General features: G+C 41.5%; 4 protein-coding genes across 7 annotated transcripts; 1 reads left to right on the forward strand and 3 right to left on the reverse strand.

The window, feature by feature from the left end:
* Window positions 1–1,150: 1,150 nt before the first annotated feature.
* cracdla (cracd like a) lies at window positions 1,151–15,213 on the reverse strand. 3 transcript variants are annotated; one of them, XM_062401955.1, is made up of 12 exons: window positions 14,272–15,213; window positions 9,441–9,565; window positions 8,506–8,547; window positions 8,275–8,334; window positions 7,600–7,744; window positions 7,381–7,516; window positions 7,153–7,302; window positions 5,388–5,636; window positions 4,147–5,299; window positions 2,636–3,612; window positions 1,782–1,902; window positions 1,151–1,681 (listed from the first exon to the last, which is right to left on the reverse strand). In XM_062401955.1, exons 4-12 carry the CDS (start codon window positions 8,321–8,323, stop codon window positions 1,488–1,490), a joined length of 3,174 nt encoding a protein of 1,057 aa, XP_062257939.1. In that variant the 5' UTR covers window positions 8,324–8,334; window positions 8,506–8,547; window positions 9,441–9,565; window positions 14,272–15,213; the 3' UTR covers window positions 1,151–1,487. The 3 variants fall into 3 exon arrangements, with proteins under 3 accessions (XP_062257939.1, XP_062257936.1, XP_062257937.1); XM_062401952.1 differs by having other exon boundaries at window positions 4,147–5,302; XM_062401953.1 differs by lacking the exon at window positions 8,506–8,547 and having other exon boundaries at window positions 4,147–5,302.
* A 259-nt stretch (window positions 15,214–15,472) lies between these two features.
* mitd1 (MIT, microtubule interacting and transport, domain containing 1) lies at window positions 15,473–17,528 on the reverse strand. Of its 2 annotated transcripts, none has more exons than XM_062401958.1 (7): window positions 17,264–17,528; window positions 17,070–17,171; window positions 16,682–16,818; window positions 16,348–16,434; window positions 16,141–16,253; window positions 15,990–16,050; window positions 15,473–15,897 (listed from the first exon to the last, which is right to left on the reverse strand). In XM_062401958.1, the coding sequence occupies exons 1-7, from the start codon at window positions 17,406–17,408 to the stop codon at window positions 15,802–15,804; spliced, it is 741 nt and encodes a 246-aa protein (XP_062257942.1). In that variant the 5' UTR covers window positions 17,409–17,528; the 3' UTR covers window positions 15,473–15,801. The 2 variants fall into 2 exon arrangements, with proteins under 2 accessions (XP_062257942.1, XP_062257941.1); XM_062401957.1 differs by having other exon boundaries at window positions 17,070–17,174.
* A 375-nt stretch (window positions 17,529–17,903) lies between these two features.
* mrpl30 (mitochondrial ribosomal protein L30) lies at window positions 17,904–21,057 on the forward strand. Its single transcript, XM_062401960.1, has 5 exons — window positions 17,904–18,202; window positions 18,650–18,733; window positions 19,316–19,462; window positions 19,820–19,893; window positions 20,225–21,057. Exons 1-5 carry the CDS (start codon window positions 18,161–18,163, stop codon window positions 20,355–20,357), a joined length of 480 nt encoding a protein of 159 aa, XP_062257944.1. The 5' UTR covers window positions 17,904–18,160; the 3' UTR covers window positions 20,358–21,057.
* Window positions 21,058–23,323: 2,266 nt separating this feature from the next.
* Window positions 23,324–26,706, reverse strand: txndc9 (thioredoxin domain containing 9). Its single transcript, XM_062402977.1, has 5 exons — window positions 26,600–26,706; window positions 25,103–25,309; window positions 24,813–24,931; window positions 24,136–24,390; window positions 23,324–24,048 (listed from the first exon to the last, which is right to left on the reverse strand). The coding sequence occupies exons 2-5, from the start codon at window positions 25,274–25,276 to the stop codon at window positions 23,928–23,930; spliced, it is 669 nt and encodes a 222-aa protein (XP_062258961.1). The 5' UTR covers window positions 25,277–25,309; window positions 26,600–26,706; the 3' UTR covers window positions 23,324–23,927.
* Window positions 26,707–27,460: the final 754 nt, after the last annotated feature.

The raw sequence follows: 27,460 nt of genomic DNA on the forward strand, positions 1-27,460 counted from the left end.
GAATCAGGTATAGCATTGACAGCACATGTTAAGCACAGTAAGTGTGCAAATGGAAATGTAAACATATCCAAAAATATATTCAATATTAATAAAAAAAGAGTAAGCAGTAAAAGGTTTGCATTCAGCAGCGTGCAAACCCAACAGTCCCCTAATGTAACCACATTTGAACTCACTGTATCTTTAATGAAGATTACTCAAAACCCATCCTCAATGATCGGAGTGCAGCAAGGCACAGAGTGAAAATATGGACTGCAGGTGATGCTGTACAGCAAATACGTGTGCAAATGGATTTCCTTTTATATATCTTTTCATAACTGCGTAATTTATCCCCAACAGACAAGCTGGGACAACAGTTATTAACAAAACAGAGATTGCTGTGGTTGGTTAGCAGCATGTGGGGAAACACACTGCCCTCTACTGGCTCTCTGTTGGAGAATTTCAGTCCTGTTGCAAGGAACCATGGCGTCTGGTTTGACAGCAATTTAAGTTTTGAACAGCGCAAGCTTGTACAATCAGGTTTTTATCGATTTAGAAATGTATCCGTTTTTAATGTTTAAATACACAGAGACTATTTTAATTGCTTTTGTTTCATCCCAACTGGATTAAAGCTTCCGCCATCTTTACTTCAGTGAGACAAACATCTATTGAGCAAAACAGACCGCTGCTGCCAGGCATTTTTTTTAGCAGAACTAAGAGGCGTGATTACACCAGCCCTGTTTTATAATCTTTACACATTACATCCTCGCAGACTGTCTAGTTATAGATTGGAGATTTTACTGGTAATTTACAAGGCTCTGCACGGCCCCAGTTCTGAGCTTTGTCTGATCTTTTAGTTTGCACTAGCATGAACTATGCAAACCTCAGGCAGAGGTGTTTTGTCTATTTTATATCGCTGATGCCTTATCTGTTTTATTATGCTGCCTATGAAAATTACTTTGTAATGTGGATTTAGAAAAGGATGCTATAACCAAATTAGTATTATTTTTATCATCAGCCATTAATCCACTCACTGACCTTGTCCAAACACTTTTTACTGCCTCATCTCAACCAGCTATGAGGTAATTTCTGATCAGTTATTAAAGCAGTATATAATGTGCATATTGTACTGGGCTACTGTGACTTGTCATTGTACATAAAGGGACTCCACAAGTGACATTAAATTTGTTGTTTATTTAACATACAGTGTCAACAGCTGTATGATGAATCAGATAAAACATGATTCGGAAATACCCCTCATCTTAAAGTGGTTGTGGTGCAGAGGGATCATAGTGAACTTTTCAACATGTACTTTATCTTTCAACATTAACAACTAACAATTAAATACAATTCAAACACAACAGCCTCACAACATAAATTATCACAGTATCCGCATCATTCTAACAGTCACACCAAACATTCAGCTCATTAACCTTAATAAAGGTGGTATTTGTCTGCAGGGCAGCTCATCTTCATGTTGCCATATTCTCTATATTGGTCTCTTTTCCTTCTTAGTCCATGGTCTTGTCACTCCATGCCATTGACTTTCTCTTCGCCAGCTCCATCCAGGACGGCTTGCCACTGTCCGACATGGACTGCAACTCTGACGACTGTGTGGGGGACGAGGAGGGCGAAGAAGATGCAGGGTTTTTCCGGAGCCATTTGTCCTCACTGGGCCTGTCTGGGACGTTGGTGGGGATCGACTCTACACAATAAACAAACATAACTTGTGTCACATTGCTGTAATGCCAGATACTGACTTTCTATAGGTATCCTTATGATTATTATACTGTATGTAAAAGCACCTGTAGGTTTTACCCCTGGTCTTCCTTCTGGTTTTGTGTCTGTGCTCAGAGGCGTTGTAGTGGCAGAGACATGGGATTCATCTGATGACTGCACTTCCGATTGAGCTTTCTTCAATTCCACCTGAGAAGAGCTGAGAGTTAGAACATCTACTCAGGATAAAAATATTGGTCCAGGATCCAGGTAGTTAAAGGATGAATCTCTGAATCTGAATAATATTCACTTCTGCCAAGGAGGATTGGTTTTCCTTTGTTTATTTGCAGCATTATGGAGATATGAGACATAACATAACAAAGACCCCATTCATTTTTGGCCCAGGAATTATTTTTCTTAGACTTAACATGATAGTTTTTTTTTTCAACATTTTCGTTGATTACTCAGATAATGAGTCCCAGATCTTAATGAATTAAATCCATCATGTTTAGGGAACTGATATTTATGACGATCCAATAATAATCGGGTCCCAGTCCTCATGAGGGGACTGTTTGTCCTTGGCGGAGGTGATTGCCAATCTTTTTATATTTACATTAGATATCACATACCCGTTCAGCAGTCATGAACATGGGCATATTTAATATATTTAAGTCAATCCCATTTTTACCTCCCTGCAGCTGTAAATACTCATCTGAGTTGTCACAAACACCTTTATACTCTCGTTTGCTAAAAACAACTGTTTTCGGAAGTTCTGTCATTCTCTTTGTGATCAGTTTTTAAAGATTTACAGGTTCAGCAGGAGGGAAGGTTTGAGACTGAGACAGAGCAAGGAAAGGGTGAGGACTTGTTACAGAGAAAGACAAATGTAATGTGTTACTAGACTTGTACTTTATGTCGTTTTCACAGTTGCAAAGTTACACACCTCCTTCGCTCCGGCTGGTGTGACCCACTCTGCTTTTTTTTCCAGAAAAGCAGCCCTTTTGCTCACTGACCCGCCCAGAACTGCTCGTCTTCCTGTGGGTGAGGGACCCTCTTTTTCCTGCATGTTGGCGTCTCGCTCCCCTTTTCCCAGGGCAGACACTGGGGGAAGAGGAGCTGTGATCGATGTGGTGGTGGAAACTGAAGCTGTGGGTTTGAGCTGGTTGGTGGGCTGGACACCTCGATTAGTCCAAGCAGGTGGCTGGGAGGTGGCTGGCTGGCTTGAAGAAGATTGTGCAAGAGAGTGAGTGGCGCTTCCCTTCAGTGCAAACTGAGACAAGGTGTCTGCTTGTGTAGAAGAACGTAGTGGAAACTGTGGGGTCCATAGCTTGGTCTGTACAGGTGGATGAGACAGAAACTGAGAGGCAGACTGAGTTGTACTTGGGTGTGACTGGGATTCATTGGTTTGTTTGGATGTTTGTGCTTCTTTAGGAGTTTCTGACAGACCAGTAGCTACCGTTGTGGTGTTCTGTTGCACTGACACAAGTGATGGTTTGACAGCTTGTGCTTGACTTGTACTTTGCACCGTTGCTGTTTTCACTGTATAACTGGATGGCTGATTTGCAGCCTGCGATGGTGTTGAACCCTGCTGCACTTCAGCAATCTGTGTCTCTGTTTGAGTCGTCGGCTGCACTTGTGCTTGCGGTCGAGCCACAGTGTGCGCGCCTGTAAAATCTCTGGGGAACCTGCTTGTGAAGAGATGCTGCAGTGTTCTGGTCTTTTCCATTGCCAGGCTCATCCAGGACAATTCAGACGATGCTGGTGCGGGGGCAGACTGGGGCTCCTGAGGCCCAGAAGGGGCAGTACCTACTTCTCCGGCGTCGGAGGAGGTTGCTCGGACCTCTGCAGACGTGATGGAAGAATTGCCCGTTGATGGTATGGTATTCTTGAGTGGAAGGGTGGAGCCAGATGCGGTTGGACCTGTGGAGGTGATGCAAATCTGTTAGACACTCTTGACAACACTGTTAAAGCTAGCCTGGGTGGCGTGTTAATGAGCGCAAAGGTCTTTTGTGATCAGTTAGAATCGTATCTCTCTGGAGAGATAATTTACGCTGTGGGACCTATCTCCTTTCAAAGGTGCAGCACTGCAGAGTGAATCAATAATTAACTTTACACAAGACTGAAATTAATGGCTCGTTGCAAATATGGAGTAAACAAATATATATGCTTTTTTTGTCATTACCTGAAGCTCTCAAGCTAAAGCCAAAACCCCAAAGTCCCCTAATAAAAATGCATTTAAATTCACTAGATGTGGATTTTCATTTGGATCTGCAACAAATGTCACACACTCTGGATCTGTCACCCTGATCTGGATTATTACCAAAATTTTATGGATTCTTTCCTGAACCACATGGCGTCCTTCCACTAAGTTTCTTCTTAATAAATGACATAGTTTGGACGAAAACCTAGTCTACATACAAAGGTAGCAGATTAACGACTTCTTAAAAAACTCACCTGACACTCTGATGTCTCCAGAGGTGGATGGGGTACAAGGGATGAGCGGCTTTTTGGACACGTAGCCGACATTATTGCGCATCTCCTGTCTGTTTTGTTTGTCACACTGGTCCTCACTGACTGGCGGCTTAGAGAAATGGTTAGGGGTCGGATCAGCTCGAACTCTCATTGATTGAGACGTTGAGCGTAGTTTCACACCAAATGCTGTCTTCCCTTCTTCCTCCTGGACCTCCTCCTGTGCTTCCATTGCTTCTTCCACCACCTCCCGGCTGCTCTCCACCTCCTCCTTTGCTGAAGTGTCTGCGGCTGCATTTTTAGACGCAGATGCCACTGGTTCTGCCTTTTTGAGGCTGTCCATCTCATCCCATGTTATCCCTGAGCCTTTGCGTAGAGATCCCTCTTGCTTTAGGCGTCCCACAACTCTGTCTTTAAGTTCCTCCTTTTCCCTTAAGCCTGCGACACATTTCTCCTCTGTCCCCCCTTTGCTCTTGTGCCTGGCTTCGGCTTGAATCAGCACTCCCACAAAACTGCTCGACCGGGGTCTCTCCCCATCTCGTTTCTTGGCAGTGGTGATGGAGAAATGGAAGGAGCCAGATCCTGGGGCAGATCTCTTTATTCCTCTTATGCTCTCTGTCTCATCTTTTACCTGCTGTTGAATGGAGGATCCCCTGGAGGCCAGTGCTGAGCTGGAGGTAGAGGACATCTGGCCAGGGGTCTCTTCAGTCACTACAACCTTTTTCAGAGTATTCCTCTTGTCGTGGAACATTACATGTTTGTCAGCATCCCCCTCTCCTTTGGTTTTGAGTTCTGACTCTATAAAGGATGAATGTGGAAGTCCAGCGGACGCAACATCCACTGACCTTTGAGGCTTAGGTCGAAGAACCTGTGAGGAGATAGAGGGTTTTCTCATAGGAGGAGCATGATCCGTTTGGGAAGAAGTCAAACTGGATGTTTTGGGGGCTTCTTCTAAAGTTATTGGTGCAAACTCTGGGGATTTGGTAGGAAGGTGCTGAGCTATGGTCGTAGTGTCTGTTTCTCTTTGTTCTGTTTCCAGCGACACCTTGTCTGGAGCACAAAGCCGCTGCTCCTCTTCTTCCACATACTCAGGGTGGTCAATGTTGTTCAGGGACTGTGACGGAAGCCTAAAATCAGTCTGCTTAAAAAAAAAACAAAGACAGAGAGGTCATGAAAGTGAATGAGATGTGCTCTGTGTTGTTTGACGAACAGTACCAATCACTCACTGTAGCGAGTCTCTGCTTGGTGCTGGCCCGTTGGTTTCTGGGTTTGACGGACATCCGGTGGCGTGCAGCAGAGGTATCCAGGCAGGGGGTGAACTGAGCAGGAGAACTGAAGTCCAACGGACTGTCAATGATGGGGGAAATGGATGGGACAGCAGGAGGTAGAGGATGGGATGGAAACTGGGGCACAAAGTTGGTCAGTGCGGTTTTGGAGATAGGTGAGAGAGGACGAAGGGATGGCTTGGATATGGTCTGAAAAGAAGAAATTAATAAAATATTATTCATCATATTCATTACCTTATACACCTAAACCTAGCCCAGGGGTCCGCAGCCTTTACTATCAAAAGAGCCATTTTCCCCCTCTTCCCCTAAATAAAATTTGTCTGGAGCCGCCAACCATATTTTGATACATATTTGACAACATAGCTTATAACGTTTTATATATATAGATATATATTATTATATATGTATGTTTGTTGCATTTATGACAATAAACAAAACGGTTGACATTGTATTGCTATTTTTACATGTTACAACAATGGAGAACACCAAACTCTTATGGAGAGGAGAAGAAAATACACTGGCATAGGCCTACTTTGAAATAAATTAAACACGGAAATATGCAGGCTGTAAAAGTCCTCCCCATATTTGTGGGAAATGTATAAAATAAGAAGTAGCCCTCTGAAATAAATAAAGCTAAAGCTCCAGCCTAATAGCTTTAACAGAGTAAACATAAAAAAGGCCAGTTTGTATTAAATTATTACTAAAGTTTGTTTCAGTGTGTTGTCATTTCTTCTGTTTTTTCCATCAGCCACGTACAGTGATCAACCTGTGACTCATATTTTAGTTGAAGTTATATTAAAACAAAAGTGAGAGCAGGTCAGACTGGAGGCGGACACAGAAACTGAAGCTCAGTACAAACCAACTGCAGCTTCTGATCTGATCTAGAAGCTGCAGCTCTGACCTCTGAGCAGCTGTGACCAGATAAACTGGGTGTTTTCACTGTTTCCGCTGATAAGAAGCAGCTTAATGTGAACAAGCTCAAATCTCACGGGGTGTTTCTGAGTGGGCGAGTGGGGACAAGGGGCCGGGGCCTGTGTGTCCGCTATCTGAGAGCACACACAAACCCACAAACAAACCCACTCGCCCGCTCCTGGTATTTCATGACGGCCTGATGTGATGATAATTTAAAAAATAAACATGAACTTGAACATGACGTTCACTCACCCTTATCATATGAAAGCTGATACGTTAAGTTAACCGTTGAAAAACAACACTGTACTGAGATCCACTGCATAGGGGCTGAAGGGCCGCATGTGGCTCCGGAGCCGCGGGTTGCCGACCCCTGACCTAGCCTGACTCTGCCCTAACTGCTCATTCTATAGTTTTCAATTCGTCAAGTAATCCCATGAAAAGAAACGGAAAAAGGATGAGCTATCTCTGTAGCTCAGACCACCACTATTTCCACATATTCCTGAACTAGAATATCCATATGAGCACACACAAACATGAAGAAGTCCTGAAGTTCAAATGCACTGCCTCTAAACTGATGAGCACATATTGTTGGTGCTAACTTTTCTGATCTTCTCCTCTTGTTCCTGCTCAACTTAAAGCTGTGGCTCCATAGGACAGTGTGACAGAGTTTAATAAATGTACTGAGACTATATGATGAGAATGACTCACGGAGCTTCATTTAAACATAAACTCATATACTTGTACTGATTAACCATGTAGATAACTCTCACTTAAGAGAGAGATGACTTATTACCTTGCAGACCCCTCCCTGTGATGTAACATCCTGTCCTGAAACATCACATGAGCTGTCATCCTCTGAGCGGCCGCACAGGTCCTCTGGACGTCTGACTGGCACAATCAAGGGGGGTGGCCCCAAATGCATCTTCTGCTGCTGAAGCTTGATCTATGATACCAGAGAACCTAGTGTTTAAACAAATACAACTTCATTTGTAAAGGCCCAAGTCGCAGCGAGAGTTTATACCTGCAGAGCTTTGATCTTGCTGTGAACGTTCTCCTGGGATAAGACCCTGGCTGGTTCAGTGTCTGTCAGAACCTCCTCAGCCAGAAAGATGCTGTCATGGGAGAACGCCCGGGATCCCATCATTCCCTGGGAGCATCTGAGGTAGCAAAACAGAAATAGTTTCATAGATAGGGGATAGGGGTCATTTATTCAAGGATTTACTATCGTACAGGCACTCACACCAAATCCTCCTCTGATCCTAGTCCCTGTTCTGCAGTGATGTCGCTGGACGACTGACTGAGTTTGGTGTTTCCCTCTCCATCTGCTCTCTTGTTCCTGCCGAAGAGACGAGTTCTCAGGGACTTGAGTTTGGACTTTTTCCGTCCTGACAGAGATTGAGATGAAGGAGATCCAGGTCACAGCAGCTCTCTCTCTTTCACTCACACACACACACAGTTGTGTCTCCATGACTACATTGACTATTATTGATTTCCTCGAGACTTACTCTAACCTTAACCATAGTTACTACTTCCTTAACCCTTACCCTGACCTCAACCTTAACCCAAACCTAAACCTAACCTTAACTTAAACCTAGCCCTACGTTATGGGGACTTGATTTTTGTCCCCATAATAAAGAAAAGTCCCCACAACATGAGTAATACCTATACCATACACACACTAGCATAATTTACATACTGTTGTCTAAATGATCTTTACTAATTGTAACATCAGGCGTACATCAGCTCGTGCTTAAGATTATTATCTATCACTGCCGATAGCCGTGGCGTGTGCGAGTCACATGTTTCCGTGTTATGCTGACAAAGTCCTTTACTCTGATAGTTTGCTTTTGTCATCGAGTTGCTTCTCTCCCCACCATAATTCTCTCTTGCAAAACATCACGATAGATAGTCTCACCTGGAATGTCTTCAGTGCTTTCTTCAATATCTCCAGAGGAAGCCTCCATTGGTCTGAGCTCTAAAGAAAAGTGCACAGGAAAGTGTGAAAAGAAAGGTACTGATAAGAGGAAACTAGCTCTGTTCTCTATGGAGCTTGCATATGCACTTGATGCAGTCGTGTGATGCCAGAGGATGTGACTGTGGACTTTAGGTTCAAAGGTTTATTGGTGTTATCAGGAACAGAACAAACCTTCACTGTAGCTCAGTGGGGTGTGGCAAAGAAACTCTCTCCCTGAGCAACAAAATACAAACAAAGACACTTTAACGAGAGCATAGTACATGGTAGAAAAGTGCAGCCTCATGAAGAAAACCCACTATGCAGGTTCCAAGCAGGAGGATTTCTGGTACGGCAAGGCTGAGTGCAGCCTGGAAAACTCTGGACATAGCTAAAGCTCAAATGTTTCATCTCAGCCAGCTTCACCCTTGCCTGACAAACATACGGATTGGGTTGTAATGTTAATGGATGCAAGGATCATTGCAGGGAGTGTGTTTGCTCTGTTTTACAGACTTGCCTTCCCCCGGTGATACTGTTCTGTTAGAGATTTGCACACACCAGGTTCTGTGTTTCATGCACTTCTCCCTGTGTATCCTAGAAACTGCATGGTGTCAACAAATCTTTATCCTTTACAGCATGGCTGCGTGATAAGACCAGATGTGTCTGCACTTCACTGCACTTCTCATATCAGTCAACAGGCTCAAGTACAACCTCTAAGGATAAAGGCACACAAACGCAGCTCGACAATCTGAAAGTTGCCTGTGGTGTAATATTTTGACTTACATAAGGTTTGAACCTCTCGCCCTACAAATGAATTGGAATTACCGCCACAGGGAATGAAAAAGTGTTCATGCATCAGGCCAGAGTTTTTGCTATCCGATGAGCCAAGCTATAGCCCCTGCAGAAATGAGGATAATCTCATGGATTATTGACATTGCAGAGAGATCCTTGTAAGATTTCACAGCACCATAATCTACAACGACAGCTTAATCACAAACTTCTCTTGCCGCGTATTCCACTGCACAACATTCACCTGACATGCGCAGGAAAAGTAGCTCTGATTCACAATGTGAAAACCTTTAAAACACACACACACACACACTTTGCAGTACAACAATGCATTAATTTACCCAGCGTTCAGCAGCAGCAGCTCTGCTCCCCTTCCTCCCGTTTGTCCTCCACTCTGCTTTGAGTTGTCCCGTGTCGGCTGTGTCCCTGTCCAAATGTTTAAACCTCAGGCTTGCGTCATGCACATCTGCGGATGGAGGGAGATGCAGAGGGAAGGGAGCGAGGGAAGTGGAAGAAGAAAGAAAGAACAGGCAGGGAGGGGAGAGAGAGCGACAGAGAGAGAGAGAGAGTGAGAGAAGGTCACTTTATGACAGGGTGAGCAAATGCACAAAGAGAAAAGAGGACAAGAGAGAGAGAGAGAGAGAGAGAGAGAGAGAGAGAGAGAGAGAGAGAGAGAGAGAGAGAGAGAGAGAGAGAGAGAGAGAGAGAGAGAGAGAGAGAGAGAGAGAGAGAGAGAGAGAGAGAGAGAGAGAGAGAGAGAGAGAGAGAGAGAGAGAGAGAGAGAGAGAGAGAGAGAGAGAGAGATACTCTATTACATTAGTGGCACACTGTGGCCCTTTGCGCTAAGCTCCTTATGAAACACTAACCTGATTTTAGGCCCAGAAATGAGAGTAGAGGGAAAAAATAAAGCTCCAGTTGGAAAGAGGACGAGGATACAGGAATTACAGCCCATCGAACTGTTTACACATTGAACCCCTCTAGGATCACGTGTGGTGTATATACTTGCATTTATATCTTTATGAGAACCATTATTAGCATTGATCTCACCAGGGGAAGATATTTTGTCCGGTCCTCGATTTTTCAGAGAGCTTTAAAGCGTGAGACTTGGATTATGGATTAGGGCTAAAATTATGTTTAGGATAGCGTTAGGGTCAGGGAAAGGCATTTAGTTGTGATGGTCAAGGTTAGGTTACGAGTTAGGCATTTAGCTGTGATGGTTAAGGTTAGCTTAAGGGTTAGGCATTTAGCTGTGATGGTTAAGGTTAGGTTAAGGGTTAAGCATTTAGCTGTGATGGTTAAGGTTAGGTTAAGGGTTAAGCATTTAGCTGTGATGGTTAGGGTTAGGATTAGGTTTAACAGTTATCTTGATTACTCCCCCTGCCTCGTCCAATCAGCTGTTGAACTGGGAGCCATAGACAAAGGAATGGCCAACACACATCAGTCAATAGCTCTCCATCCCCATACAGTGGTCCCCTACTATCACACTGGATAGTATTTAGAGATGAGAGTATCGAGGCCACTGGGCTACCGTCAGTGAGAGGGAAACCAGCAGAACATAATCCCAGCCACTGACATCTGGATTACATGCAACAAACCACAAGCAGCATGTCAACAGTGACATAAGAGTCTGGGATGTGCTGTATTTTTAATTCCAATTCCATTCATGGATTTTTTTGTCGATAATCTACACATACAGGACAATATGCATATCTTATTTAAAATGGGTTTACAGCCTGCAAATACTGACATAGCACTGACTGCCACTTGTAATGCTGGTCTTTGTCCCTTCCCTCAAGTAAAACAGAAACAGTTGTGATGGTCTCTGGTTCATGTGATGGGATTATATTTTTTCCCTCTCAGAGCCCAGATGGGGCCTGTGCATATCGAGATTAAGGCCGGTGGATAATCCGATCGCAGCACTGTTTGAACTCAGGAGCGTAACCATTTCTTACCAACAATTGATAGCCATGAATATTAAAGGAGGGTATTTTCACTATGTTTATTTTAGTTAAAATCTCGTTAAATTCATATTAAGAGAGACACAAAAATTACTGCTACCACAGCATACTGATGGTTTACATACATTTATTTATAGTACATTACATTATAGATGGTATATTCTGGCATTAACAAGATTGTGTTTCATGAACACCAGATGATATGTAAACTGAGGACTGCATATTTAAAGTGGTGTGTCTATAGCCAGCAGAAACTCTGTGTAAAGGTGGAACGGAATAAAAACCAACAAATGCATTTCTTGCTGAAAATGCAGTGTGAATGCTGAGTTGCTTTGCTGAATCCAGCTGAGAGACAGCTGAATGAGTTTAGTTTACTATGTAAACTTCCTTGATTTAAAAAATCAATTTAATTGAATTAGTTGAATAGATTTCTTTGCTGAAAAAAACCAACAAGATGAAGTGGAATAGTGGTACAATAAAACTGATGATTGCACCTAAAGAAGACTTTAACTGAAAATCTGTTGAAATGCAAAATCGACAATTGGAAGACAAAGTCTGAATGGAATTCTAGAAGCATATGTGTGTTTGTGTGTATGTATGTGTGTGTTTGGTAGAAGCTGTATCATATCAATGAGTTGTCCCAAAAGAAATAGTGAAAAAGAAGGGTGTTTAATCAACTGATCAGATGCACTTGTGTGTGTCTAACAGAGGAGCACCACTGCAGAAATAATCAAAACTAAATTCTGTTTACACAAAAACTATACTTCATATTGATGCTATTTTTTACAGAATGCTTCCAGGATGCTTTGCCAAACCCAAACATCTCAAACAATAATCTAAAAAAAGTACTGGCATATGAAAGTTTTACACATTTCTGAAAATAATTATGTGTATTTAATATGTGAAAGCAATAAAAATGTCATTGTGGGAAAGTGTTTTCTTGTGTCCTCCTAAACCTGACATTTTTGATGGTGAGATTGAGGAGGAGATAGAAGACGAGACTCAGAGGCCGAATAAGGAGGAGAATGAGGAGAAGATTAGGACCTCGGTGTCTCAGGCTCTGCTCTCTCCCTGCTCTCTTCCTACCTCAATGAACGCACTTATAGGGTAACTTGGAGAGGGTCTGTGTCTGAACCTTGTTCCCTCACTACTGGGGTCCCTCAAGGTTCTGTCCTAGGTCCTCTCCTCTTCTCTTTGTACACCAACTCCCTCGGCTCTGTCATTCACTCACATGGCTTTTCCTACCATAGCTATGCTGATGACACCCAACTAATCCTGTCTTTTCCCCGATCAGAAACACAGGTAGCAGCACGAATCACTGCCTGTCTGACCGACATCTCTCAGTGGATGTCTCAACACCACCTGAAGATTAACCTTGACAAAACTGAACTTCTTTTCCTTCCAGGGAAAGACTCTCCCATCCACGACCTGACTATTAACTTTGACAACTCTGTGTTAACCCCCACTCCGACGGCTAGGAACCTGGGCGTAACACTCGACAGCCAACTCTCCCTTACTGCCAACATTTCTGCAACAACACGGTCCTGTAGATTCATGCTGTACAACATCAGGAGAATACGCCCCCTTCTCACTCAGAAGGCGGTGCAGGTGCTGGTCCAGGCTTTGATCATCTCACGTCTAGATTACTGTAACTCGCTCCTGGCAGGTCTACCTGCTACTGCCATCCGACCTTTGCAGCTCATCCAGAATGCAGCAGCTCGACTGGTTTTTAACCAACCTAAATTCACTCACACTACTCCTCTCCTCCGCTCCCTTCACTGGTTACCAGTGGCTGCTCGCATCCGGTTCAAAACACTAGTACTTGCGTACCATGCTGTGAACGGATCCGGTCCAGTCTACATCCAAGACATGGTCAAACGTTACACCCCACCCCGTTCACTCCGCTCTGCTTCGGCCAATCAGCTCGTTGCTCCCTCACTGCGAGCTAAACAATCATCAAAAACACGACTGTTTTCCGTCCTGGCTCCTAAATGGTGGAATGAGCTCCCCATTGACATCCGGACATCAGAAAGTCTACACATCTTCCGCCGAAAACTAAAAACATACCTCTTCCGACTTTACCTTGAATGAAAAAAAAAAAAAAAAAAAAAAACACTAACAACTTTTTGAAACTAACACTTTACTAGCACTTAAATGGCACTTACTTATAGCACTATGTAGTTTTGCTTTATTTGAAGAAATTGTATTTTCTTGATTCTTGTCGTCCTTGGTATGTACCCTCGGGTTTGAATGCACTTATTGTAAGTCGCTTTGGATAAAAGCGTCAGCTAAATGAAATGTAATGTAATGTAATGTAAGATTAAGGAACACAAAACGTTAGGGTTAGATTGACAAAGAGATTGAGAAGAAAAACTTCATATACGATTCTGAGGAGGTAACTGTATACACTAAAAATAAACAAAAAACACAACCAAAAAAATTATTTAATATTTTGAATTAAAATCAGCAACAGACTTCAGCCCACCTAAATAATTAAGAATACACTTGAAATGAAAAGAATCAGAGAAGGCATCTTTTACTTATTTATTGATTATCTAATCTTGCAATCATTCATTTTTCATGATATGTAGCTCATCTTGCATCTAACATTAACTACTATCGACTTAGTTTCATCACTTGACTATATTTAAATATTTCTGTGCTATGAGTAAAATACAACTGTTAATAGCTTGATAAATATTGTGAATTGAAAACATTGTTCAATGGTGAACCCGAATGAAAAAGAATAACTATCTTATGCTTCACAGGAGAGTGTATCCAGTACATTGAGAACTTCTAATAGACGACAAAGAGAACTACAAATGGAAAGAAATCTCAAAGCTGCTCTTGAGGACTTGAAGACACTGAGAAGAGATCGAGTCAAAATGAAAGAAGCCCTGAACAAGGAACGAAGAGAAAAATACGCTCTTTCAAAAGCTTTAAAGAATGAGCAAGCTCAAAAAGACAGTCTTCGTGTTGAAATGGAATATACGAAAATTAGAATGACTTATGTTAAGATATCGGAGAAGGTTCATCGGGAAAGACACACCAAGCTTCAAAAGAAGATTAAAGAAATGACAGCGGGTCACAAAAGCAATGAGCAGAGGATCCAAAAACTCGGATGTGAGCTGCAATCAGATGAGAATCGAAAAGAGGAACTCTGTGAACTGAAGCTGAGAAACTGTGAAAAAGACAAAAAAATCCAATCCCTTACCTTCTTTATTGAGAATCTTCAATGTAATATTGAAGCCAAGGACGTCAAACTCCAGAGGGATTATGAGGCTGCGCTCTCGCAACAGCAGCAGAGGGACAAAAAAGAACAGGTCCGTCTTGAGGATGCCCTAAACAAGAGTCGGCATGCTGATCAGGACCTCAGAGAAACCGGCAGAATACTTGAAGAAAAACTCAAGAGGGAGAAAGGCCGGGTCTCGAGAGCGTTGGAAAAAATTGTGATGCAAAGGAAAGTCTCAGCAGCCACAGAGGGCATGAGGTATGACATGGAAACACTAAGGTTGGAGAACCAGAACATCGGGGCTAAATATGAGGCTTTGGAGGTCCAACACACAAAAACGCAGGAGGAATGGCACTGTTTGGCTAAGATATGAGAGGCTTGGCTGTGCGACAGGGGATCTCCGACCAGATGTCAGTCGAGCTAAGCTCAACCTAGGTTGGAGTAAACTTGGTTCGTCCTTTCACGACTCCAAACCCTGCGGAACCCTGACTCCTGTCCAAGGTGATCATCTCACCTCAATTTCGAAATAATGTTCATTTTGATCTGACATCTGCAGGTATATATGATGCAACAGTTTCCCATTGTTTTTAATACAAAATATGAAGTTCTTCAATACATTGCTCTGAATTTATTTGTTTTTAATCATTAGCTGAAGAAACTGAGAAACAAGAAACATGTTGCTGAAAAATCTGAAAGGCAATGTGTGTGTGTTCCTGTACTTATAACTTTGTGAAGACCATTTTAATCATAGACTTACAGAGTGAGGACATTTTGCCAGCACTCACTATTCAATCAACTGTTTGATAGTTAAGACTTGGTTTTAGGGTTACGGTTGGAATTAGGTTTGAGTTGGGGTTTGGTTAGGGTTAGGCATTTAGCTTGGACAGTCAGGTAAGGGCTATAATAGCTGAAAGTCTTTGGACCTGTTTGAAAGATGTTTCTGGCACAAAGTATGAAGAGGATTAGTTAAAATTATTTTTTAATTAAAGTGGAAATAATCGTTTCTCACACAAAATAAGTACAAACTCAATATCTACTAAAATAACCAATTAGTAGTAGAAACCTGAGATTATACTAGCTAAGTTACTACTTCTGCAGGACTTATTTTATCGTCACATATACTTTAAAATAACTGAATATGTAAGTCTCAGGAAAAGCTCAACGATTTTGAAAAACACAGAGACACAATGTTATACAAGCACTTTTAATTAAAAAAAAACTAACTATTTAGAAACATTTCCACCAGGTGGCGGTATGACACCCTCAAATAGACGCCTCAAAAGTGATGAAGACGAATGCAGAGAAGATATATAAAATACTCCATCACATAGCTGGTCGATAGTTAAAATGTATCAGGACCGAGATGCGTAATGTAAGATGATGCTGATCACTATAGTTTACATGAAGGCAATAATCCAGCAGTAGAGCAGATGAGTATGTGTGTGAATTAAAGGCAGGAAAATGGATGAAGCCCCTTGAGATAGAATAACAGAAAGTCCAGCTTGAGGAATATCATAGTTTTTTAGTGTGCTGGGTGTGAAAAATGTCGACAGTGGTCTCATGGCACTGTCTGAGGTCATAGTCACAATATCCAACAGAGAAGCGGCCCTGTGGGACGTAATGCAAGAACATAGTTTACCACCAGATGTCAATATTCCATGACAATTAAAGGATTGATACTAGGAAGTGTGGAAACTCACCTGAGGTCTCTTGAAGTAATCCAATCCTCTTCCTATCTTTATGATCCAACCATTGTCAAACCTGTTAAAAACTAAATTATATCTAGATTCCGGTCCAAAAAATACCTTCACAGTGAGGCAAAATAGGAAGGCTGATGTGTGACAGCTGTACCTGATCTCCCTGTCGTGGATGGTGGAGGAGTACTGCACATCCAGATCCATCCCGTGAGGGCTGAGACTCTCTTTGAGCTCAGCCAAAGCTCTTGTCTGTTGGCTGCTGTCCTGCTGCAGGAGCAAGCGAAGACCACAAACATCATATTACGACCAGCAGAGAGTGCAAAGGATGCTGTGGGCTAGTATATATATATAAATAACCTACTTCATCCTGTGAGGTGAGGAGATGGATGCTCTTCACCTTGCATGGCGCTTTGAGCAGCATCTCGCAGAACCGAACAAAGTTGTAGAGCTGTGGTGACGAGAGGGGATGAAAGGCATTTTGGATATGAGATACAGTACAAGGGTAAGTTCATGTCTGGACACAGCTTGAATATCATGACTGTTTGCAGCTGATTGTCTTTAACAGAACTTTCTCACTTTGAAAAAAATTATGAGAAGATAGAAGATTTGGCTTCAGGTTATGAATTAGCTGGTATGATTGATACTTTTCTTAAATCTGGTTTACTCATATTAATGAGTCATAACTACTTACGTACCTGGTGGGTGTGTCTTATGTATGGGTCCTCCACCCAGACCTCCGTCAGTGAACTGCTGATGTACGGCTTGAACAGAACCTCGTAGCTATGACCTGTAGCATCCTCCGGTATTTTATTCTGCTCATGGTACTTCCCGTCTGACAGGGCAGAGGGAAACAAAATCAAAGTTAGAGGCGTGTATATTTATATATGTGTGTATGTATAAGTGAATGTTTGAATGTAGGTTTGTATGTATGTATAGATGGATGAATGAATAGATGAATGGGTTGATTGATGGATGGATGAGTGGATGGACAAGCAGATAGATGAATGGACGAATAGACGGATAGATGAGTTCATGAATACATGGATGGATGAGTAGACGAATAGATGAGCGGATGACATCTACCTTCTTTCATCTGGCTGACCAGAGCTTTGATCTGCTCGGCTCGGGCCATGTAGCCTTGTGTCTTCTCTCTGTAGTGTCCTCTCTTGGAATCATCCTTCACAGCTGCTGACAGAGGAAACAAGAAGAAACAGTGATGGCCCCGGTCTCCGGGTTCTCACTAATGTACCTGTGGGATCCAGTCAACAGACAGAGACCTTTCAACACGTCGATCAGCAGCTGGATTCCCTCCTGGTAGCAGACCAGAGACTCCGGGAGGCGGCCGCTGTGGTCCAGCTCCACCGCCCGTTTCAGGACGGACACGGCGGCGTTCTCCATCCCTGTCACGTGATTCTGTGTCATGGTTGAGTCGCCTGTTGTTCTTCGACTCGATTTTATAAAACGGACAATGTCGTCATGATTAAAAGTTGTTGAGAAATTCGCTGGAAGAAGCGCGACTGCTTCCTGATGGCTGAGAGAGAGCACCGCCAAAATAAGTCCGGGTGAAACATAACACTGCAAAGTTGTATGAGCAATATCAGTCAATCAAACTTTATTTATATTTCACCTTTCATATAAATCGATTCATAGTGTTTACAGGAGATTTAGAAAACATGGGTTGTTGTCAACAATGTTGTCAAAAATGATTCACACCTTTGGATTAAGTGGATAGCAAATATTAAAAATAAAATAAAATAACCTGATTCAACAGTCAAAGTTTTAGATACAAATAAATTCAATAAGAAGTGAAATATATTTTTCTCAAAAACATTTTAATAGCTTATTGTTTCTCGGTTTAAAATATCCAATAAAGTGGGCTGGGAACCTTGTTCAAGTAACATTTGTAACGTCGGCGGATTTACACAGTAGTTCTTTGACACTTCCGGTTGTGCCGGTCATGGAGGATAAATCCAACGTGATCAAACTGAATCACCGCTATTTTCCAGCTCTTGGATAAAAACTTAGAGAATATTTCATGTATGGGAGGTGAATATAGTCACAGCTGTGTGTTCGTTCATTTAGTGTGAGTTTAGTTGGGTGTTTTTGTGTTTGTGGCGTCGGGGGGACTATAACCTTGATGCAGCTGGAGAAGAAGTAACCGTCCTGAAGAAAACATGGCAGGTGTTTGTCGTGGTTTGAGCTCCTTGTCAACACAGGTGAGAACCTCACTGCTACCACAGCCACATACTGGCCCAATCAAATCACGTTTTCGCTGGGTTTTATAAACCAGCACAGAGATACCTCACACATCAGGATCGTCTCATTGCAGTATTATTCACAGAAACCATTAAAGGTCCACTGTGTTAGATTTAGGTGAAAGGGATCTAATGGTGAAAATGGAATCAAAAGATAAGAACCAACTCTTCCTGTGGTATGTCTATTCTCTGCAGAATTAATCAAACTTAGTCTTATGTACTGATTTTGATTTTTAAATGAACCCAGCGATACTGTCATGCAGTTTTTGCAGTTTTTATCATATTGTTAAATGGTCCAAATGAACAAGTTATTGTATTTGTGTTCTTTAAATTGGTGAGCAAAGCTTCCTCCAGCCTCTGTGTTTAACTGTGTGTTTTTGACCTGTCACTGTTTGTGTGTGTTGACAGATTCTGACAAAAGCTGCACTTTCACCCCGCCCGTGGTTTGTGTCTACACGCAGCAAGTTTTACAAATCAAGGATCCCAAAAGAGGTAATAACCAGGGTGACATTATATATCTAAACCACAAAAAATGGGGCTCGATAACCTGCTTATTCTGCCACCCCCACTCAGCTTTCCCTCCACTCTCTTTGAGAAAGACACACACAAAATCATCGACTGTCTGTCACTGTCAGATTGACCATTAGCCGCCCTGAGGGAAATTCTACCCGCTTCTGTGGTTGGTGGCCATCCGTAAAGATTTTACTGTCTTCGGATGCAAGGCAGGATTCAGTGTCAACTCTGTAGTTACCAATTTAGCTGTATGCGTTCACAAAACAATCATACAGTCCTCGACTACAGGGGTGTTATCTCTCACCCCAACCCCGACCAATTAGCTCCAAAAGATGAACATCTGGAGATTCACTCCCAAATACTCAAAATTTAGTCAAAATCCTTTTGTTTAGTTCATATGACACACCTTCACATGAACACACACTGCAGCGTAGCACAGAGTAACGAAGCATTTATGAGAACCATGGTGACTGCTTTGTTCTTCACTTCTAAACATTGAAATGACTTATTCTGTTATTATTCTATGTCGTCAGTATTCAGCTTCTCTGTGTTTCTTTGCAGCTCTTTGCAGAGAGGTCAAAAGAACATGAGAAATATGGAGGAGATCCAGAGCAACCTCATAAACTGCACATAGTGACTCGAATCAAAAGTGTGATGCGGAGACCGTACTGGGAGAAAGAGATGGTGAGAGATCTGGGGCTTGAAAAGGTAAGTTAGACTTTTATCCCATTTCAGTTTGCCTCCTCTGCTTTAATGTTTAGTGACAACTAAAGCCCATCCTGTGATGACACCACCAGCAGCGTTTATATGCGCACTGTGTAGTTTTTACAATTTAATCAAATTCCTGCTATAGCAGACGTCTCTAGCGCCACATAATGACAGATGCACAAACTCATGAGTTGAAAACAAAACCAGCCGTGCTCAAGACAGGTAGTAATTTGAGATTAGAAAACTGATCCACTATAGAGGCACCAAGTATTTTTTATGTATATATTTCTATTGAAAATGTAATGCTTTGATTTATTTACTTGTTCACACCTTGTTCTCTCTTTGCTTTGTGTTTAGGCACACGTCCCTGTGATACACAAAAATACTCCTGCAGTTAACAACCGACTGAAATTTGTAAAGCACCTGGTGAGGTAAGGTTACTGTGCCAAAAGGGAGTGAAACACTTGTTTTGAATTAGGAATTTTACAGCTGTTTTCAGACATGCACCTAACTCTGGACATTTCCCTGAGTTTTTTCTGCCCCTGAGTAAAATGTTATGATAAATGTTCTAGTGAGCAAATGTGTGTTTTTAGTCTCTGAACATCATCAAGGATTGCAGTAGAAAAAGTTCAGATAACTTGAGTTTCACATGAGGATTTATTTATCCATTTGAGGTACTTGATGGTCGTTGAAGGAACACATGAATTGCGACTGTTTGAATAATTTCCTTCCTTTCTGTCATTTGTTTCCTGGTTCATTCAGAGTCCAGCCTCTGAGGACGCCCTATGGACTCCCTGCTGAGCAGGACATGGCCGAGACTTTCATTAACAGCAAGGGAGAGCTGATTGTCCGTCGCCTCCTCCAACCTGTAGAACCCAAGGCCATTGAATCCTAGCCTTACTCTCACTAAGTGAATAAGTCAGTTGTACATAAATATCATGTAAAGAAGTTTCTCCATGTGTACCAGTTCAGATTCCACTTCTGGAAAGTAGCTGACTATGGGTCTGCATAATGAAGCAGGAACAACAGGATTATAAAGTAGACTGATTAATTTTGCTGTGTAAAATCTGTCTGTGTTGCAGGTTTGAACAGGTTCCTGTTTTACTCCGTAAAGTTATTGGTTTGTTTAGTCTATTCATCAGTCTATGTCAGTTTAAATAGCTCCATATTAATCACACATTTCCATGACAGTTTAGAAACAGGGGGTTGCTCATTTTCTATATAAAACCCACTTTATACAAGCTAAAATTAAAAAACCTTTAAAAAGAAAATACATGTATCTTTTTGATTTTGGTGTTTTTCTGTGTCACCTTCTCCACAATGGTTCTATTAACTTTTTCAGATACCAGTTAAAGCTTTTTTACTTGTACAGGTGTTCGCACATATTTCATATAACAAGATACAATATCACACAATCCATGTATTCGCTGTAGTTTCTAATCCTCCAGAGGAGTGCGAGAGGCTGCAGCTGCTCCCAGCTAACATTGGATAGGAAGCGGGGTGCACCCTGGGTAATCACAGCTGATGTGTGGAGACTGTTCCCACAACATGACTTTCCAGAAAATAAATAAGTCTGTTAGGCCCATAGTACCACTGGAACATTCTAATGCCACTGTTCAATCATGCGTGTATGACTCGTCTCAATTGTTGTATATTTTAATGTGGAGCAACATTGATCATGTGTTCCCACAGGCAGCTCCATTGCATCATGTTTACTAAAAAACGAAACATTAATGACCGTGTTTAACTTCAAAACACTAAGATTTTTTCACCTCCGCCAAGAAGGTGTGGGAAATTAGGTGCAGCTTGGATTTGAGGTGACTGTTTGACTTTGGTGGAAGTAGAGACACTTCTGACTAGTGTCTATTTTTCTCGATTTGAGAAGCTCCTCCATTTTACTTGAGCATTGCAGTTTAGCACAGTGTCCTGCCACTGTACACTGAATATACAGTAGGTGCTAAAAACCAGAGATCAGGATTCAAGACCCGCCTGAAGCTGACATCTCAAGGCTGTTTTTGACAGATCACCTGCTGCCCTGCTCTACCTGATGAGACAGGACAACTTATATATATATATCTATGTCATTGTCATTAGTGTTCTCACAGTTTAATTAACTACAATCCAAACAGGTCTGAATGTGCAAGGCCATTGGTATCATTCACACCACTTGAGCTCTTTATATTTGTATCAAGGCTTGCGTAGCTTTTCAAGGTGTATGAGAAGCAAACCTCAACCCACGTTAAGGACACTCCTCTGATTTCACACAAGCATTTGTGACGAGCATCAGCGTATTTCAGTCGTCTCCAGAATCAGAGTCGTTACTTCAGCCTCTGATGTTTTTTTTCTCCACTTTCGTTATCTTTGAGCCTACAGGCTTGCGTAGGTCAGTCTCCTGTGAAGACCAGCATCATTTATCCCTGAACCAGCGCGGAGAAATGCGTTCCCTGGGCCACAGGGATGAGCCAGCCCCACGCCACTACAGTGCCATGCGTGGAATCAGGACACCAGCGGACACAGGAGCTGGATCAGGCTGTCATGTTTGCACAATATCTTATACCATGTTAATTTCAAACAAAAATGAACCATAACCATTTAAAATTAAATATAATTTTTTTTAATTAAATTTAATAAAAAAAATCCTGCGCAGAAGCCTACTGCGCACATCTTGCACAGATGCCCATTGTACAGGAATTGCAAGCCCAGTTTTTTTTATTTAATAAAATTTTCTATTTTAGTATTTAATTAATTTAAATAGTGTAACAAATTTTTGCAATTAATAGGTGAATCCCTGCCTATTTTAAGACTTCAGTATATTGCCGGCAAGAGGACGAAAAAGAGCGGGATTCAAACCCACAACCTTTTTGTTGGAGAACAATCACTCTCACAACTGGGCCATACCGCCTGCTGATTTCTGTAAAGAACTAAGCTTTATAAGATGAAGGACAAATTATCGTGTTTGTGTGTGTATCCGTGTCATCCTATGCTGCTTTTGATATTCAGTTTTGTACTAACAGGATAAAACTTCCTTCAAATTCATACACAACACAATATGGATGATGGGTACACATTTGTAGTGATGGTGGATACTTGTGTATTCCAAATACATGAGCTGTTAAAATACCTACTACCTCTTACATAACTAACCGTCAAGTAGATAAACTACAGGTCCATGAGTAGAATGTAGATAAACCATTAATATTCAAAGAAGAGAATTTCCTTCTCAGAGAAACTGTCTCTGTTTACACCTTAATCCTAATATGGCTGAAAAACCCAAAGCAAAGAATTAAATCATTTCAACATGCATCAGTAGAGATTCAATTATCTGAAATAAATAATAAAACATGCACTTGTCAAAGTGTAGGTGTGCTATCATTTTATGATCAAAGGGAGGAATAACAAATCTTACCAATATACCACACTATATATTATCTCTGCTTATGCATACTATTTCTGCTTGTGAAAATGTTAAGAAACATTAGAGCCACGAATCTGTCTCCCACCACCAAGAGGCCTTCAGCATGTCTCTTATCTCCTGGGATCTAATATTCAGACACATATAGATCTCAACACATACATTAGTTCTCACACAAACTCCCAACCACGGTTCAGCTCTTCACACGCACAAATTTTTTCACTGTATCTGCATAGAAAGCATACGTCTTCAACTGTTCTTTTGTCATTCCCTCTGCAGAATGCTCATCGCGCACTGTAGGACTGTCTGATCTTCCTTGCAAGTAATAAAATCCTCTAAAAAGGACTATTACTCTCGTATCTCTTTATTTCACAAGTCTCACCAGGTCAAATATTTATCGCAGTACCTAACACGGCCAAGGCCCAATACAAACTCACAGGCGCAGAGAATTCCTTTTACACTTTATTAACTCTGGATTGCTTGAGACTCTTGCTACAAGGAAGTGTCAGGTGTGAAAATGTAATCTGCTACTGGAAGATAATCTTGGAACTCACATGACTAACTCATTAATGGTTTCTGTTCTAACATGAGAAACAGTCGCAAGAAAACATATGAAATAACAGGAGAAAAACTAAAAGAGCACATCTGTAATTCAAGAGAAAACTTTCTGAATTCTAAAAGTAAAGACAAAATCAACAGCAACACAGTCAGAGACATGTGATAGAAGACTGGAGCCGTGGCTCAGTGAAACATCTATAGTTTAATGTGTGCGGTTTTTCATGAAATGCATGTTCATTGGAGTCCAAATGTTTCACTTGTCTTGTGTTATTTCATCCTTGCAAAGCACGGTGTAACATTGTGAAGAAAATGGCTGTATACATTAAGTTTATCATGACAAAAAGCAGGTCAAATTCAGCACATTTTAGGCATTAAACCACACAAGCTCAAGGAGGGATCCAAGTTTAAATGGTTGGTATTGAAAGCAGGTTGTTTGCTCGCTATTCTTTTTTAAGATGTAGCCCCGAGAGGAAACCAGATGAGCATCAGCGTATTTCAGTCGTCTCCAGAATCAGAATCAGAGTCGTTGCTTCGGCCTCTGATGGTTTTCTTCTCCACTTTCGTTATCTTTGAGCCCGATTTCTTCCCTGCTGTGGGGGCATCCATCAGGTTACCACTGGGAGGGGAGAAAGAAACATTAGAGCAGAGTCACACAATAAGCTATGAGGGCCTCAATAGACAAAGGAGGGAGTCTGTGTCTCACCTGTAGTTAATAACACCTGAGCAGCCAAGCCTCCACTCAAGCATCTCTGTGGAAAACTCATCTGTGTTTCCCAGGTCAGTGAATCCAACCACGTAGTCCTTTGTTTTTCCATCTATCACCAAAGCCAGAGTGGGAATGACCTTGATGCGCAGCCTCTCCGTCAGAAATGGGGCCTTTTCCACATTCAGTTTGATAAATTTGGTCTCAACGTGCTTCTTTGCCAGGATGGCCAGATGTTTGTCGAAGATCTTGCATCTAAATGTGACGGAGAGAAACCACAGACAAGTTCAGCAGCTTCATGACAACAACATACTGCCGCTACTGACATTCAAAACCAAAGCTAAAGTTGTACGAGAAGATCTAACATGTCATTATGTTAACATAAATCGTAAAGAAGAAAACACCAGAAAGTTAGTGAACATCTGAGAGACATTTGTGTTCTCACAAACAGCCCCTCCAGAAACATTCATGGACTTCCTGTATGTCTAATAGCAGCGATGAAGCAAAAAAGCAATGACTATTCAGATGTAAATACTCCTTTCAGGTTTACTTGATAAATTACAGAATGAATTGATTATCAGAGTATTTGCTCATGTTTTTGTCCTCATCTTAAATGTATCAGTGTATCTTTTGCTATGTATCTTTACTGATAATATTACTACTGTTTAATAACTTACCTGAAGGTGGAACTTTTGTAGAAGTGGCAGACGGCATTCTTGCTTTCCTTCACCTCGCCGAAAAAGTCCTTCTCACTTGAGATTTCTCTGTACTCCCCATGGCCTTTAGACAACCACTCCTTAAAAACAGAGAACTAAGGTGAGTAACAGATCAAGAGATCTCAAATAGCAGTTCAAATAATAATGAGAATTGAGCTCTAATCTTTTCTGATACAAGATTATCCAACAACTCTCACAGATAACAATGATTCAATTCACAGTATCAGAGTTAAGTGACAACATCCACATACCTGCTTCTGTTTCTGGGCTTTTTTGAGTGCCTCCAATCGCCGTTCCTTCAGTTTGTCCAATTCATCTTCATCCATTTCACTCAGTTTGTGTAACTGTGCGTCCACCTGCTCCTCCATCAGTTTGGCCGACTGCTCCAACACCGCTGATAAGATATCCATCTGTTGGTTGGCCATGGCTGCCTGCTCAGTGTAAATCCTTCACTGAACCTGCGTGAATAAAGAGCAGATATTAGCCTCTCTGTGACTGTGGTTCTACCCTATTACCGACAACTGCCCCTAAACAGTATGACAACGAAGGCAGCCTTTGAACTCTGTTGCATCACTGCATATTGATAATTGATTTATTGTTTCAGCCAAACATAGAAAGGTTATTAAGCATTCTGTCATATTTTGTGACTCTCACCGAGGTTATTCTCATTGTTTAAAATCTATTTTCCAGCTCCACAGTAAGCTTTTCCCTGATATACAAAATAAAAGCATCAAAAGTCATTATAACACTTCAAAGTCTGTTTCATTGTTGTTGTTGACATTGCTACTATCATATAGTATATAGTTCCTTGTTGAAATATCATTTTGAGTGGATTTACTAGCCACTGCTAAAGAATTTTCTCCACCAACTGGCAATTCTAGATGAGGCACTTTACTTGCGATAAGATAATCTTTTATTAGTCCCACAATTGGGAAATTTGCAATATTACAGCAGAGACAGTGATACATAGTAATCAGTAAGAAATAAGTAACGTGCAATATTTAAGTGCAAGGAAATATACAAATATGAATTGAATAAAGACTAGTATACAGAATATTCGCAGTGTGGGGGAAATGTACAGTGAATGAATTGCACAGGAACCATTGCTCTGCTCCGACAGAATGAATATTGCACTGTTTACAAGTGTAGCCTCTGTGAATTATGCAGCTACTCGTCATTGTTGTCAAGAGGCTACTTGACAACAATGGCAAGTAGCCTCTTTGTGCAGCACTCACACACACACACACACACAGCGAATCCCACATGTCACGACGCCTATGCTGTACAGTCAAATGATCGGGGGATGACGCGACCCTCAGCAGAGAGAAACCCTGAAAGATGAAGCCCGAGCAGCGTCTGTCAGGTGGAGACAAAACCCCGGTAACGGGACACGCCTCGTTTCTGCCCCGGTTGTTCGCTGCGTTTCCCCGGGTACTTGTTACAGCTGTTTCTTTACTGAATCATTCTCACTTGACTTCCCGTGTAGCTCGTAAACACACGTCTGATATGCGTTGCCGGGTACAAAGACTGGCAAGTAGAAAACAGCATGAACATAACACGATGCGTATTCTTCTATTAGCATGCTACGCTAGTTAGCCACTGTCATCGCCGCAAGTCTAGAAGTGGCCACAGGCGCGATGGGAAACTCCTCTCACTCGGTGTGTGAGCCAGTGAGTCGGTGAAAATCTGTGGCGTCATGGTGGATACAAATGTTAACCATGGTCAAGTTGTCTTCTAACGATATTTACCTGCAGATACGATGGATGGGAGGTTGGTACGCGAGGTGCAAACAATCCTACCGGAACTGACGTCGCGAGAGGCCCGGTTTGTGGGTATTAGGGCTTACCTACATCCGGGTTAGACGTGTTGGTAAGTTTACGATCTATTTTTTGTTATTACTGAAGATATTGATGACAATTTTGTTTTACTTTGGAGGAATGTTTTCTTTGGTCTCATGGAAAATAAAGTATGATAAATTGTGAATCTTATTATAATGGAGAGATTCCATATGTATATAAGTTGTTTAGTCATGTGAAAATAAAGTTAAAATATAAAAAGTAAATTCGTAAGTTCAGGAGCGTATCGAGGGACCTGGGGGGCCCCACATCGGATCAAATCTCCCAAGAAACACACAATATTAAACAATATGATTCCAATATTTAAATAATTATCTTATCCTAATTATGAACAGAGTGAGTACATCCTGTGCATTCACATATATAATAGTAAGTCGTAAAGGTTAAAGTGCAAACCCCCACAACAATTCCGTACAAAAGGTCCATTGTGTAAGATGTAGGTGAAATGGATCTATTGACAGACATTTTATATAAAATGTTTGGAAGGGGAGAATAAGGTGGGGGGTTTTCAGCTGCACCATCCAACCTTACCACTTTGTCACTAAATTCTACCCACTTTAAACATCCAGTTGTTTTTTTGAAACACTATTTGTTTAAATTCTCTACAATCTTGTAAATTATATTAAAAGTTTTAAAAGAGCGCAATCTAAATACTGCCTTTGTATTTGGCTTTATAAATTACTGAATCAACAAGACAAGCCTTTTCATACCAAAATTCCCATAGTTTTTACCATTTCTCTAATGTGTTACCTG

Source organism: Platichthys flesus, chromosome 13 (genome assembly GCF_949316205.1).
Source record: "Platichthys flesus chromosome 13, fPlaFle2.1, whole genome shotgun sequence".
NCBI classification, from domain to species: domain Eukaryota; kingdom Metazoa; phylum Chordata; class Actinopteri; order Pleuronectiformes; family Pleuronectidae; genus Platichthys; species Platichthys flesus.